Here is a 15,990-nt window from a genome sequence, read left to right as displayed (position 1 = left end):
TTTTTGTTCTGTATTATACCAGTTCAAAAAAAAATGAACTGGACTAGACCTCGACGGAAAATTGGAATAAAAATAGATGAAGAATCAAGGTAAAATAACAGTCCGTGACACAACATACGTTAGCAAGAAGTAGGCAGCAAGAGGTAGGCCTTGATTCAGAATTAAAACTAATCGCCAATTTTAAAAATCATGTTTATGGCTTTCTGTTCTGTATGAAATCAGAACAAAACACGCCAAAAAAAACATGGATGAAGAAAATACGTTAGCAAGAATTGGGCCTTGATACAGAACTGTGCAATCACTTCAGCAAATATTTCTGCATTAGCATTAGTCTATGTTATCGGTATCGGAATCTTCAGCCTCCTCGATAACAGTCTTGCTCCTGTTTTCTCCTTTATCGTCATCCTAAAACATAAATGAATTGATTACTTCGATTGATTAGCAGTAGAGCAAAAGTCATTATATGTGTTTGGTTGCGAGTACAATGGGACGGTCATGGCAAGTCACATTCATCCAAGGATTCCGAATCGCCTTTAGGAAGTCACGACGACCTTGGTGGTGTGTGTTGTTTGAAAATGTTCTTGAGGCCCATCTCTTAGCACAGAGTAGAGTCGTAGTCCTTTTCAATGTGTGGTAATCGCCACCACCGATTTGCATATTTCTCTAACATAAGCACCTTTTTATCTTACTAATCATATTTAAATGTAGACCTACAGGGACAAGAAATCGCGCTAAGCACGACAAAAATATTCAATTTGATTACATCTACTTCAACAAACGACCAACAAAGTAATTTTGGGTCCAGTCGAGCTATCCTAATTGGGTGTTTGGAGTGTGACAGTTACGGCCCTGGAAGATCGTATAACTCATCGTTATCGTTCTGGGCCAGCTTCAAACATTTCTTTGGTGAATGGGATAGTATAGCTAGCTGTAAAATGTACCTAATATATATACCAGCGAAGTTTCCAATCCCTAATTTTGTATCTCAATGATTTGACTTCTACACGTTGGAATTGAGCCATATTTGCCATGCATCTTGTTCGCCACCGAAACAGCCGGCCCAATGTTCCCTCTAATTTTTGAAGAGTCTGCACACACTCACCAACTCACTGCGCGGTCCCTTCGACAGTAGTACGTAACGACTAAAAAAATGACATCACTTCAGATTTTTTCTGCGCTTTTTCTGCGCTGAGACCAACTAAGCACTGCGTAATTGCTCACGTGTGCAGTAGGGCTGTTCAAAAATAACTTTTTTCCTCGGATTCCAGCCATTCACTGATTTAATTGTCAGGTTACCCTAAAAACGCTGCACACCAAATTTGGTTCGATTCTAACAAGTATAGGACTCCGCAGATCCAATTAAAATTTTTAATTTATTATTGAAAATTAAAAAAAAAATTTCCCAATTTTCCTGCCAACCCCATGAAATTGTTGAGCTGTCTTCAAAGACGTTGCAAAACAAATTTGAGTCAATTCCGACCAGTAGAAGCGGGTTTATGTGAGTTTTTCGTTGATAAATCGCGGATTATCCACCAATCAAGGATAATCCGAGAAGTTAAATAACTATAATTTTTTTTTAAATTACATCACGTCAAAGTTTGGAAACCACTGGTATAGTGTTCTGAAGATGAATGGTAGTGGCCCTGGAGGTAGCAACGATTCACTTACGGATAAAGAACGCAGCTGTCACACAGACGTCAGATTCATAAACAAAATTACCTTGCAAGCTCCAATAACAGTTAGAAATCGTCCCACTTTAGTTGTAATTGTTGTACTGTCGGCCGTAGGATGAGCCACTTTACATGCTCCTTCAAAGAGAATATAAGTAGATCAGGGGCGGCATTACAAAACAATGCGGCAAATCGGAATCTCCGCCAGCGGTAACAATCTCTCTCGAATGTGATCACCCCATGGTGTCAAAATTGGTATTTCAAAACATTCCAGACTCAACATGGAGTTGCGCAATCAACGCACTTGCTTGTGATTTCGCCATGTCGGCAATGTCAGTAGAAGATGACTTCAAACGAGGGCTTATAAGGGTGTGTGGTCAGCAACGATTTGCAATTTAGCTGCGATGATCTTTCACAAGAAGGGAAAGCAAAATACCCTAACTCTGTAAAAATGCTCTCGAAGACATCGTTATCATGGGTTTTGAAATCGCGATTGTAATATCAGTAACAACTTACGTTTTATAGTCTTGTAAAGAGTAAAATTTTGAAAACTTCTTTTTTGTCCATTTTTGCTTCTTTGACCTTTTAGGCTGAACAATTGCCACACATCTTTTACAGCTATGCTTGTCATGATATTTCTGACCGTTGAGGCCAATTGTTCACCGTGAAGTCCTTTCAAAGCAGATACCTGTAGTACAAAATACAAATGGCAAAAAATAAGTAGGGTTTTTTAAAATAATATGGCAGGGTTTCGATATTTTTCGAATTCACTAATATAGCATCAATTCATTATGGTTAAGTACATGCGTAAATGACGACTATACCCTCGAAACCCCCCCTCTGGCTACGCGCCTGCATAGACATCAAATAACTTGATGGAACGTTGATCTTGACGAGAGGTTAGATCAGGGGTGGGCAACTTCTCCAGTCGGCGGGCCGGATATAGGCCGGATTGCTGAATCGATACATTATTCGCCCATTTATCCACATATACAATGAATAAATCGTATTTAATGAATGTATTACAACGACAGCAATGTCACTTCAAATCCATTTCCCACCGATAATGCTGAGGACAATGTGAATTTGAAAATAACATTGTCATGCAGGCGCCGCCATGTTTTTTCTCCCTGATCAATCAACACACGGTGCAATCCCTAATTAAGATTTCATAAGGCGTTCAACTCTGTGGCCTAATTAATCTCGTTATTGAATTCATGCGGCCTGCATCCTCTACCGAAATTGAAAAGTGGCCTGCGACCAATTTTGAGTTGGCGCCCCTAGAATAACCGGTGCCTTACAAAAGCCTAGAAGTGTGCCGTGCTACAAGTCATACCAAATGTCATACAAATCATACCAAATGTCATACAAGTCATACAAATCATACCAGTTCAGACTTCTTGCAATCGCCGTCAGTCAAGTTCTTTTCCAGTTGTTCCAGCTGAGATACGGTTTGACAGGGGTTTTCAATAAGATCTTCAAGCAAGATTGGGGCTGTTGTACTGTGTTTATTTTTTGAGTCGTTGATCATGTGACCTTTAATTAGATCCATCATCTGGTTCATCTGCTTGGAGCTGAGGTCCATCATGATGTTCATTTGCAACTTGATGTCTTTGATGTCTTTACGCATCAAAGAGATAGAGTGGTCACTGTGTGCAGATGTTGGAGTTGATGAAGAACATGGAGCAGCTAAAAAATTATTTGAATTCAATAATACTGGATTGATCATATGCTATAAACTTACCATTACTTTGTGATAGGCCTTGTTGTTGACAGTCAGAATTTTGCAGTTCAACATTGCTTACAAATGAAGGATCGTCTGGAAAATAGAGCGACTCTATTGCTTAAATTGGAGAATGAATCAAAGTGTTAGGAACTTACTGCATTGGTTGATTCCCTGCAACTGGCCACTACATTCAATGTTGGGGTCATGCTGTTCTTGAACACTCTCCTCACTCAATGATGGCAAACTTGCATTTGAAGCATCATTGACAAGAGCACTCCTTATCTGAAGCGGAGGGTAAGCTACTATTGTCTGCAACTGCCCTCATATCACGAAGGGCCTTGTCCCATTCATCTAAAACAGATGGATAATATAGATCAGACCTGGGCAAAGTGCGGCCCGCGGGCCAAATGCGGCCCGCGAAGCTATTCTGTGCGGCCCGCGAAAGGTTTCTTCGAATTCAAAACATAAAACTTGCTTTTTGAATGACGAAAACCATAGGCTATATCAAATGAACAGAAAAATCGTTCACTCGGCCCGCCAACGCTGGAAATACGCTGGAGAATATAGCTAAAAATGTTCACTCGGCCCGCCAACGTATTTATTTTTCTCATTTGGCCCGCGGAGGAAAATAATTGTCCACCCCTGATATAGATGGTCAGATTCCAGATTTATTAAACTACTGGATTTTTAAACAGCAAAACTAGATCAAGAATTACTCAAATTTGAAAATTCGAAAAAACGATATTGTATCGCTCACGCAAACTTAGACTGCTAATGAAATACTGTACGCAAGTAACTGTATAGCTCAGTGGTTCTCAACCTTTTTCACTGTCAGGGCCAAATTTAGAATTTCAGAGTATAGTTGGGGCCGCGCGAATTCGTGACTGCTTTAGATCTAGATTTAGGGTTTTGCCTCGGCGTATTCAACCGTGAGTCATGTGTTGTATATCTATCTATAGATTAGTTATCAATACCTATATACAGTAGTGACATAACGTTAGCACTCTACTCAGAACTTTTCTGCAATCCTAATTAAAAACTCCAGACTCCAAGCTAAGCAAGAGAATTTAATGGTACTTAGTAATGGTAAACCTTCACAAATTATGAGTTGACTTACTGGATGAGCATTTGATACATATTTTGTACAGAGACCAATTGCCCGTATCATATTTCGGTTGCTTCTTGTGTTTTGCCTTATAATTCTCATTCTTCTTCGGCCACCAGCAATGCAATACTCCCTGAATATAGATAAAAACAATTTCATGCAAATTACAATCCATAAAATACGAACGAGCAGACTTGTATAATCTATTGGATTTTCAAAAAGCACAACTGGAACCAGAAGTACCGTAATCAGTTTTTAAAATCAGCAACTGGAGCTACAACTACTCAAAACCGTCAAATCGTTGACCATCAACAAACTATTGGGTAGTTTATACAAGTCTGTTAAAAAGGATTGAATGAACTCACATCTACAGTGGTTTTCCAGCTTTTATGTATCACAGCAACTGATTGTTTTCCTTCGAGAAATATAACAATCAGGTATTCATCTTCATCAGACAGCACCATCATTATCAGACAGAACCAAAAACACACAAGTAGTTGTCTAGAAATCTGCAAATATAAAGACAAAAATTTTGAATATCAGGCTACAATTATAGTCAAAATAAGATGCTATGAAACCTAATGCGAAGACCTCTTGAATGTTCTTTGAAACTGAAATTATCAATAACGAAAATCATGGGAAACTGCCAAAAAAGTGATTTTACCAAGAGAACCCTCCATCAAAATGGCTTGACAAGCCAAATCCTTGATATGGACTCGGGTATTAACACCTTTTTTAGCTTCAACCTTGAAAGCACCGATAATTGACGACGAGCATGGCAATGTGAATAACGGCTTAGCATTTGAGAAGACACGACCATAAAGATATCCTTCCACACTGGTCGCAACTTTCAAAATTTCAAAACATAACATATTTTTAAGGATATATGCATTGTTCGGTCTTTCTGCTGTCATTGGTGTGTTCTTTTCCTTTCCAGCTAAGTGCAGACATTCCATTAGCACAGTTTCACTGTGTCGTTTTACTATCTGGCATAATGGACTTTTACCAGATCGAACTTTCCGCAAAAATGATTGCATGTAGTTTTCAAATTTGAAAGCAGAAAATTGATCAAGGCCGCCAAATCTGACAGCATCTTTCGATAAATGGAGTAAACTGTGTACATTATACACAACAAATTCTTGGCCATAAAGCGCACTACTCTTCTGAACAAAGGATTGGAGAAGCTTGTTTGCAAAATCTGCTAATTCATTAGTAACATGAGTAGACACAAGAATACAAATTGCGACACTGAGCGTTAAAAAATGAAGATATAAATCTTCCCTCAAAATTCCTTTTAGCGCAATTTTGCCAAAATACAAGAGAAACATTCGAAACTCAGTAGCTTTGAAGCGATCAAGCTCTGAGAGGGACCGAGGCTTGCGCACAAAGGCCTTTGGAACACAGCTTTTAAAGCTTAATAGTCTTGTGTTCACTACTGCAATTTGTGAGGGTGAAAGACGAACACTCCTTGGACCTTTATTGGTGGTCCACCACCTCAACAACCTCTTCATCACGCCGAGGCAGACCGCATGCATATAGTCTATAGGAAACACAGCAATCATGTCGATAGGAAGTTGGCAGAAAGGAGTAAAGCCTATATGATGTTCTGCATCAGCTTGATTGCGAAATGAAAGATCACTCCGCAATTCACAATTCGCAGTATCGGCAAATGTCATTCGATTACCGACATAAACACCCCTAATGGTACACTTTCCGCAAGATGAATAACCGGAGAATTGCTTGACTAGTTTTATCATAGCACAAGCCGGGGCATCTGCAATAACACATTTTAAATTAACACTGTACTTCTTGTTACCAAAATAGAAACCATCGCGTAATAAAATTTTTAGGTCATCGATTGTATCTTGCATGAAGTCAAGGTTTTGCGGCTTCGACCCCCCATACGCTAAAGCAACAGGAAACACTTTTTGGGGTTCCAAGTTGTCAATGCAAAACAGTATTGGCCATAAACTACTCTTAAGGCTCTTAAAGATTGGCAAACCGTCTATATTCATGGACAATTCAAGGTTGAAAATATTTTCGAGTTCAGATTTTGCATACGTTTTCATGATTTTATCTAATTCCACAGCTAGACCAAGATAATAATATTGCATTTGTGAAATTTCTTTCAGGGCAATTTGTCTTGCACTTTTCTGCAAGCATCTAGCCGTTTTAGGAAGTTGTTTCCAATCCATATAGGATCCATTTGCTCTTAAAAATCGTAACAACATATCCATTGCGCTCTGTGTTATATTGCAGACCGAAACCCAATGAGCAAGCCCAGTCTTGAATGTTTCAATCATATGCTCAGCATCGTCATCATCATCAGATTCCTGATTCACAACTTCTAGCTCGGGTGACTTTAATTCGTTCAACAAAGGGGTGTCTGAACATGCATCATGCAGATGGTGCGACATAGCTGCAGGTTCAGGTATAAATTCATCACCACTGCTACTGGAGTTTCCACAGTAGGTACCGACTTTGTTCAACAAAGGTGTCTCTGAATATGCATCATGCAAACGGTGCGACATAACTGCAGGTTCAGGTATAACGTCATCACCACTGCTACTGGACTTTTCGGAGTAGGTACTCAAGTGACTTGATGATGATGAAACGATCCGTCCCGTCAAATCGCCGATTCTAGCTCGCTTGGACCGTATCCACTCTTTCTGGTACTGCCTACGTCTATGCTTCCCCCGTCTTATTTTATGTCTGGGCATTACCACGTTGTTGGTAGCTGAGCCCCCACTACACTATTATAGACAAAAGTACAAAAACATTCGATCACAATGAATGATTTCAACGACCACCATCTGATGATATTATATATAATCCAGCACTGTCACAATAGCTTATGATATTCGCAAAAGTGCAAACCAAGTTCTATATATACTTTGTGACATTTATACCATACATCATATACCTATGTTTCGTATGAAGCATATATAAATTACCATCTACAGTTAAGTTTTCAGTAATCCTCTGAAGGAATATGGTTGGTTGAGCCTCAATTTACCACGATTAATTCCAGAACGCAACTAAACCTAACATACGACTGTATAGCTGTAAGCCGCCATTACGAGAGCGCTTTGTCTGCCAGTATTCCGCGCCAAAACTTATGTGAACTCGCAAGGGAGAAACGGCCTCTCGTTTACACTCCGGATCAGAAGCCGGAGTCGTAGCAGGATTTCAGCGATTTCAGCCGGACTGGATGCGGATTCTGAATTTATTTCGACAGTTGGATTTTAGCAACATTCTTAATTATAATCTTAAATACGATATCATGATTTTGGTAGAAGTTTTTGGGACGCAGAACCGGAAATTCTCCAGCCGGATTTTGCTGACTTTCAAATTGCCTTCCAAAATTTCGGAGCCGACCAATTCCAATTATACACTCTATAATACCCATCAACCACCGAAAGCAGCGGAGGCCATCACAGGGTATGGACAAGACATGATTTGGACTTGACTGGACAAGAACAAGATATATTTGTGTCGTGCTTCAGCACAAGGTATGGACAAGATATGATTTGGACTTGACTGGACAAAAAAAAATTGATTCGTGCTTCAGCACAAGGTATGAACAAGATACGATTTGGACTCGACTGGACAAGAACAAGATATATTTAAGTCGTGCTTCAGCACAATGTATGGACAAGACATGATTTGGACTTGACAGGACAAGAACAAGATATATTTAATTCGTGCTTCAGCACAAGGTATGAACAAGATACGATTTGGACTCGACTGGACAAGAACAAGATATATTTAAGTCGTGCTTCAGCACAATGTATGGACAAGACATGATTTGGACTTGACAGGACAAGAACAAGATATATTTGTGTTGTGCTTCAGCACAAGGTATGGACGAGATATGATTTGGACTTGACTGGACAAGAAAAAAATATATTTAATTCGTGCTTCAGCACAAGGTATGAACAAGATACGATTTGGACTTGACTGGACAAGAACAAGATATATTTAAGTCGTGCTTCAGCACAAGGTTTGCACAAAGATATGATTTGAACATGACTGGACATGAAAAAGATATATTTAAGTCGTGCTTCAGCACAAAGCATGCACAAGATATGATTTGAACCTGGCTGGACAAGAAAAAGATATCCTGACAGGTTCAAAAGACATCTAGTGTTTGCTGGGAAGTTGCCAAATATCTTGATTATTGGGTAAGAAAAAATACGCAACATATATAAAAATGGGCATATCGGCGTTGGCCATTTTACCGCGCCACGACGCACAAAGACATAAAGTCACGACTCAAGTCACGATTTTCTGATGACTCGACTTGATTCGAGTCATTTCCTCAAAATACGGAAATGACTCGACTCGACTCGAGCCAATTTGTGGATTGACTCGACTTGGACTCGAGTCATTGCGCATGACTCGGGCCAAGTCATATGACTCGATACTCAAACGGCCAAGACCGCCATTTCATTGTAATTTCGAAGAATAATAAAGTAACCACACTATTGAGATTTCGTCTATTGGTACTGGTACTTGAAAATGCGGCCAGAAACCGGTAAAAGCGCGCAAAATTAGTATAAATGTGAACCATTCGATATCACCAAACAGAATTATAGAAAGTGGGTTTAAAAAGACTTTAACTGGAGATGTCAACACAATGACTTGGGCTCGACTCGAGTCATAATACCATGACTCGGACTCAACGCTATGCACGCTGACCTGATGGACGCGGACTTGACTCGGTGGTGAATTGAAAATGACTCGACTCGACTCGAGTCAAAACTATAAAAGTGAGATTGACTTGTGACTCGAAGCCTTGTGACTTGGTTACAACCAGGGCTGTGGAGTCGGTAAATTTTACCACCGACTCCGACTCCGACTCCACACATTTTCAATGGACCGACTCCGACTCCTGAGTATTCAAACGTACCGACTCCGACTCCTGAGTCTTTAAACCTACCGACTCCGACTCCTACAGTATTACCAATTTACTTCGAAAATTATATGCCACAGTGACGGTTTTATGACTATCATATAGCCATTAAACATATGCAAAAATGTGATTAACGATGACTTGCAAAATTGTTTCATTGTGGCACAGCTCGAATTATTCACCATGCATGCAAGACTGCCTTTCTAAATATCCTACCTTTTTTCATATTTTATCATTATTATAACATGGACTCTCTAATAACCTAATAGTATATGTATGAATCATTCAAACACGACATATATCCCATCCTGTATAATTAAATGGTAGATAAAATAATCGAAGTGTTGCTCTTGTGTATGAGTCAACAACTATATGCATCTTACTAATTTTCTCATTAGCCTACACACTGTACTGATTGCAAGCACACACACTCTCACTACCAAGCAGAGGTGGTCTACTTTTTCGAAGTATTCAAGTAGTTTTCCTCTACTTCTGGTACTTACTCAAGTTGATCTGATTTTCGCTACTTCTACTTCGTAATATTTTGTGATCTACTTACTTACTTACTTTTCGCTATTTTCAGTTTGTCAAGTAGAAGTAGCTAAATCCACCAATCAGGAAGATAGCCTAAGGAATTTCGGGGCTGTTTTCACGGAGTATCAACGTTTAATTTTCATGAAAGTTGAGTAAAGCCCAAAATTTTCGTCGCGCGTCGCGCGCAGTGGATACGGGTTAACCAGTATAATTTAACGATAGCATCGGTGAATATAATTTAAGTATCGTTAGCGTTGTTCCTTTCACACCACATTGTCGCCCTTCGCCATATCAAATATTTCATCACAGTATATATGGCTCATCATAACGTTTGAAACTGATGTTTCGCAATCTAGCACTCATCATATCGTAATCTAGCATGTCCATTGTCCGTCCGTGGCGTTTCCTAATCTCGAAAAGTGTTGTAGCTTGCTGTATACCACCTTTGAAACTTTCTTGACTAAAGACATGAAATACATGATCCGCTTCTAGAAGTAGTATTTATATTTCACTTTCAATTCCCAGTATCATATACTTTGAGTTCTAATTAATATCAGTTCTTTTGTCTGGATAACATACATGTTGAAGTATAAAAGCCAGTGTAGTATTGCCTTTAATTATGGCATTTTTACGTTCCACCATATTTTTTATTAAAGCTTACTTATCGCGCAAAGTGTTTACACCGTATCCTATACGACTTCTCCGTATTGCTCTTCGACTAAACTACGGACCTTATAATATGTGGGATGGCGCTATACAATGGTATTTTCTAAAACGTGCTGTTCGAGAAAACAGGATAAGTATCGCATTTCCATATCAATCCCATCATTTTCACCCTATAATGTGGACGAATGCATATGCTGTCGAAAATTGGATACCTCCTGGTATGCATCAATATGAATCAAGCTCGGCACCTTTCGTATTGCTCAATTTATATCTTTTTGACAATCCATGTGAAGGAATTAGGATCGTTTTCACAACTACTTACTTACTTGAGTAGATTTAAAGTCAGTCAATTCTACTTCTACTTGAAGTAGTTTTAGGTTGGTTATGGAAGAAGTATCTCTACTACTACGACTTTTCGTCGCTACTTCTACTTCTACTTGAGTAGCTTTCTTGACTACTTCGACCACCTCTGCTACCAATAGACATTCGTCATAAACGAAATTTAGGAAGTATAGTCAAATAGCATATGTCTGGTCTACATGCACTTAGTCGAGTATTCAAGGACTAGGACTTGCAGTCTTTCTTAATCATTTGTTAAACTCAAGCAGTTAAGCTACAATACAATTATCTCTAATTTTGTCATGTGGGAAGGAGCGTTTGGATATATTTACACCAATGTTACAACCAGACGATATATTTACTCTGTCACAATATCATGGTATAATTACAAAAATTGCATCAATTTGTGACTGCTTCGCGAATATGCATATTGATTCTTTCTTCCTCCATGCAACTGAATTGTAATTTGCAAATAATGCCCAATTCTATATATGTCAGGCGTGGCCAACCTTTTCGGCTAAAGAGCAACATGAGATTTACGAACCATTGCGCGGGCAACTTGAATGTTGATAACCTTTTTTTAGTCATCCGATAGGAACGAACCGATTTAGGTAACATTGAAAACACGACTTATATGACCACGCCTTTACATTGATAACAATTATGTAATGATTAGTCCTTGTGCAACTGTACAGGGCGCAGTCATGACCTGGTCGCGCGAAGCACGAAATATTTTCAATGGCAATGAATAAATTCGATCAATAAATAGGCCCTACCTCTGTATTGTAATGGGCTCATTTGGCAAGGACAGGATTATTTGGCGTTTTAGACGTAGCAATATCGATGGTTTCGGTCAACATGCCCCTGTCATTTTGTGCAAATGTTTCATCGCCGACGATCTCGTTCGAGCGCACAAGAAGTCTCATGTTGGACGGCACGTTATCTACTAATTGCGAGTATAGTTGGACTCAATTCTGTAAATTACGCGTATTTTGTAAATACCAGGAGAGGTTCCAATACCAAATGAAAGAAATGTGACAATAAATCATGGGAAAGAAAAATTTCAAGTCAAATAAATCTGCTACGGAATATTCTACTTTGTGGTCACTGGTCATATACGAAGATCTGCGATGAATGTGGCTGGGCCCTGGTTACGCCAAAGCGTCAAAACTGATGTTTTATAGTCATCATCAAATTTCGCGGTCAGGCTAATCAAATGTTGGCTGGCCTTGCAATTTTACCTGATGTTAATATATAATTTCTAGAATTACCTCGCAGGCCACACAAAACCTTCTCGCGGGCCACATTTGGCCTGTGGGGTACGATTTGGCCGCCCCTGATCTGAATCGTTACTAATAACAGTGACTGATGGTACATGAAAATCCTGTTTTAGTTATTCTTATAGTAATTTAAAGTTACCTTTGAAAGCAATTGTTTTCATGATAAAGAAGTTGGAGTCGGAGTCGAAGTCAGGGCCATTTCTATTCCCTCTAATCCACAATATTATCAGAAAATATATTAAGATGACCGAACGCGAAATGAGATTTAATGCTCATGTTTGCTCTGCAGATACCAATTCTCGGACCAACTGTTTGTAGTTGGGTTCTTTTTGATCTTCCAAAATGTTTTATTTACTACATCCTAGAAGGGATTCCATGCAGTGAACACCAGTATGGCGGATTGGTGTACCGCACGTACCCTCTCGACGTCGGATCATCAATTACCAATAATTGATGATGATTGTGCGCGTGTCTGGTTTTCCGACTATTTAAAGAGGACCTTCGTTATATGCATGCTGGCTTTTTACCTGACGACTGCTGCCGGCTTTTTACCTGACAAGTGCTGCCGCCTTACCTGACAAACGCTGCTGCCTTTTAACTCACCAACGACCGACGCTGCACGACCAACGCTGTTTATTTTACCCAATGTTTTATTAAATAGTATATTCATATTGAAATGGACCCGAATATTTTCGGCTGACACTCGTCAGGGGTAATCGTCAGCAGCTAGTAGAGAATTGGAAAGAACATTGTATATCAACAATCGTATCACAAAATATGACGTCACCAGCATGAAATTTCGAATGAGAGAGCGTTCAATGTACTATTTTTAGGTGGTACACGAACTCCTTTTGTTGACAGAGTTTCGGTTGGTGTATTTTGATAAAAGTTGATTCCAAGGCACACAAATGGAATTGTGAACGGCCTCGCCCTACGATTCGAATCGGTCGTCTCGATAATTATTCGCACAAATCGGATTATCCAACAGATGTTTGCCGATGGCAGAATTAATGGCCTTTGACCGATCAGCATCAATTTTAAGTGGATGAGTTAAGGGTGAGCTTTTCACTGAACGTGAAGCACGTGTTCTGATAAATCTGGGGACATGTTGGTTTATGCGGTCCTGCAGACGTCTTGACGTTCTTCCCACGTAGCCACAATCACAGTGGCACCTATATTCGTACACTACATTACTTGGTTGAAGTGCAGGAAGCACGTCTTTGCGTGTTGAAGGGAGAAGTTGTGTTGTTGTAAAAATCACATTGGTTTTGACTGTGTCGTAACACTTACGGACAGCAGAAATCAATTGTTTTTCAAAGCGGGTGGAAATGGGGCTAATCAGTGGCGGCTCGTCCTATAGGGCAACTGGGGCATTGCCCCACCTAAAATTCTGTTCAATAACAATTCTTTACCATTTATAGACGCACCGAAATCACAGCGAAAATCGTATTCTTCTTGTCCTTTCGCTTGTAAATGCCCATATATAGCGAAGTCTCTGCGAAAATCGAATTCTCTTCCGTGTTTTCTATTTGCGAATGCCTAGCCGGGGCATGCCCCGGTAGCTCTAATAACAAGCTTTCACTGTCTATTCTCTCAAAGCCGCGCACAATAAAGAAACGGTGATTTACTCTCTCCTATTCATAAAATTACCGAGCAACCGGGGCAACATAGCCTAGTTGCCCTTAAGGTGTGATGTAACAATCGTATCTATATCTGAACCCGGTTACCGTCATATGCTTTGTGTCGATCTTTGCTGGTATAGGTCGATTTTGATGGTGTTTCACCCCATGATAATTCTTGAAACTTGGTATGTCATGTCGTGATGGTCATCATCATCATTGGTTTATTAGCAATTTTATCAGTTCAATACACCACAAAAATGCGATACAATGAAAAGACAGGAAGATGTCGAAGCGACAAGGAGTAGTCTATGGAATCTGACACCCACCTTGGCCTAGGCGATGTAAAGAGGAGGCATGCACACTGAATGAAAGTAAAGAAGATAGTATAGAAAAAGAATGCGACAAGAAATAGGGCGGCATGTCATGGGAAGCGAGATCGATAGGTCAGTCGTGGTATTTAACACTGTCCTAAGTTTCAGGGTTTCTACTCAAAGTTTAGGGTAGTGATAGGCCTTTTGCAGGACTTCGATCACGTGACTAGATACGCATAGCAACAACAAATTGGTTAGCAAGCTACTTTCTCGCGCACCTGCTTCAGTGCTAAATATCGCATAGTGTACTGTTGATTTCTGGTTGTAAACGTTTCGGAAATTTGTTGTAGAAGTCATCAGAGAATCACCTATGCTAGATGTCAATCATGTACAAAGCATTTCGACTGATATCGTCAGAATTACGCAGAAATCCATCGGTAACGTAGTCGTATTACGGTACTCAACTCTGATCATATGTACTTAAATTTATGCATTTGAAGTAAAGCGATTGGCTTATATTCTGGTAAGAGTATTTGTTAGTTCAAGCAGTACTACTTGTCTGTTGTGGAGCCTGATTTTGGATGGAAGATATGGCTGAAGCAGCCGGGACCCGCAAGGATCAGGATATACTGTCTGCTGGTTTGGGTGCTGGGGTGCTGCTATAAAACAAATGTTGCTGAACACATCGGAAGTATCTTTTGGGAGAACCTGCCGTCAAGACTAAGCAAATCAGTGCACTTTATTGTTGCCTTATACAATGCCAATTTTATTACCACTACTTCGCAACTGCGATTGAAGTGGATTTGGCAAATCACACTCGATTTTGAATAATAGTTGATGTCACATATGTGCGATATTTAGCGAACTAAGGGAAGTAACTATCATATAACTCTTAGAGCAGCTCAAACGCAGTGACAAGATCGGTCATCCTATAGCCTACCCAGACGTGGTCAACGTGGTCATTGTTGGGAACCGAGTAGAAGCAATGCCTTAATTTATACTCCAGTACAAGTAGCACTAATTACTTCCAGGACAGTACTTCAAGTGGAAGTAGAAATGAATTTCTGAAAAGCGGTCAAGAAATTCGTTACATGAAGTAGATTTGGTTGAGGGTCACATAGTTTTAGAAATTGATGCCTTGTGACAACTGTAAACATTGCATGTTGCATCTTCTTGATCAACGCAAAAGGGTGATGACACCACAAATAAGTGCAATTTTCAAAAATTAATTTAGTTACTGTGGTACTGGGGCTATTTTACCCAGTTGTTATGACAACCTCACGCTTGAAGGGGATGCAATCATGCGCCAAAGCTACTTTCTAGTTGACAAAATCCCAAACCTGACAAAAAGTACTACCTAAAAAGTGTCAAGTAGAAGTGGAAGTAGCCTAAACTCATAATGACGCTAGTACTCAGGTAAAATAGTACTTCGTTGCTGACCCCCTCTGTGTATTGGCTTATCCAACTAAGAAACATCCTCTAAAGACGACTAACATTGTTTCTTTCGCATTGACTCCGTAATATTCTGAACTTATGATATTCTTTGATTCATTGAATTGACAAATAAACTTGCAAAGAAGATGGATTTATCAATTTTTGTGCATTCGATACTCAGAGCATAAGAAATAGTTGAAGAAAAATGGATGTTAACCTTATCAAGTTAAATAACTGCCGAGACTGTTATGCCTATGTATTTTCCTCTACCTCCATAGCCACTTGTCTAGACATATTCATAGCATCCACGGAAGAGCGCTTGTCTTGCTGTACACAAATGAAATATCATTTTCAAAGCAGACATCAACATCGGGAAAGAAGTTCAGGA

General features: G+C 39.6%; 1 protein-coding gene across 1 annotated transcript; it reads right to left on the bottom strand.

Annotated features, from left to right (window-relative positions):
- Positions 1-3,667, bottom strand: LOC145459377 (uncharacterized). Its single transcript, XM_080338032.1, has 6 exons — positions 3,552-3,667; positions 3,415-3,489; positions 3,058-3,359; positions 2,187-2,358; positions 1,720-1,808; positions 1-405 (listed from the first exon to the last, which is right to left on the bottom strand). The coding sequence occupies exons 3-6, from the start codon at positions 3,298-3,300 to the stop codon at positions 328-330; spliced, it is 582 nt and encodes a 193-aa protein (XP_080194158.1). The 5' UTR covers positions 3,301-3,359; positions 3,415-3,489; positions 3,552-3,667; the 3' UTR covers positions 1-327.
- Positions 3,668-15,990: the final 12,323 nt, after the last annotated feature.

The sequence above is a fragment of the Botryllus schlosseri genome, chromosome 16 (assembly GCF_051294905.1).
Source record: "Botryllus schlosseri isolate E-star chromosome 16, Bs_hap1, whole genome shotgun sequence".
NCBI lineage: Eukaryota > Metazoa > Chordata > Ascidiacea > Stolidobranchia > Styelidae > Botryllus > Botryllus schlosseri.
This window is presented reverse-complemented; position numbering and strand designations above follow the sequence as displayed.

Excerpts from the sequence above, each read along its gene's own strand:
- LOC145459377 (XM_080338032.1), bottom strand. The coding sequence starts at position 3,300 with ATGCGTAAAGACATCAAAGACATCAAGTTGCAAATGAACATCATGATG. Across the intron at positions 2,359-3,057 it reads ATTGCAAGAAGTCTGAACTG|GTATCTGCTTTGAAAGGACT; the intron begins GTATGATTTGTA and ends TTTGTACTACAG. Across the intron at positions 1,809-2,186 it reads TCTTTACAAGACTATAAAAC|GAGCATGTAAAGTGGCTCAT; the intron begins GTAAGTTGTTAC and ends TTCTCTTTGAAG.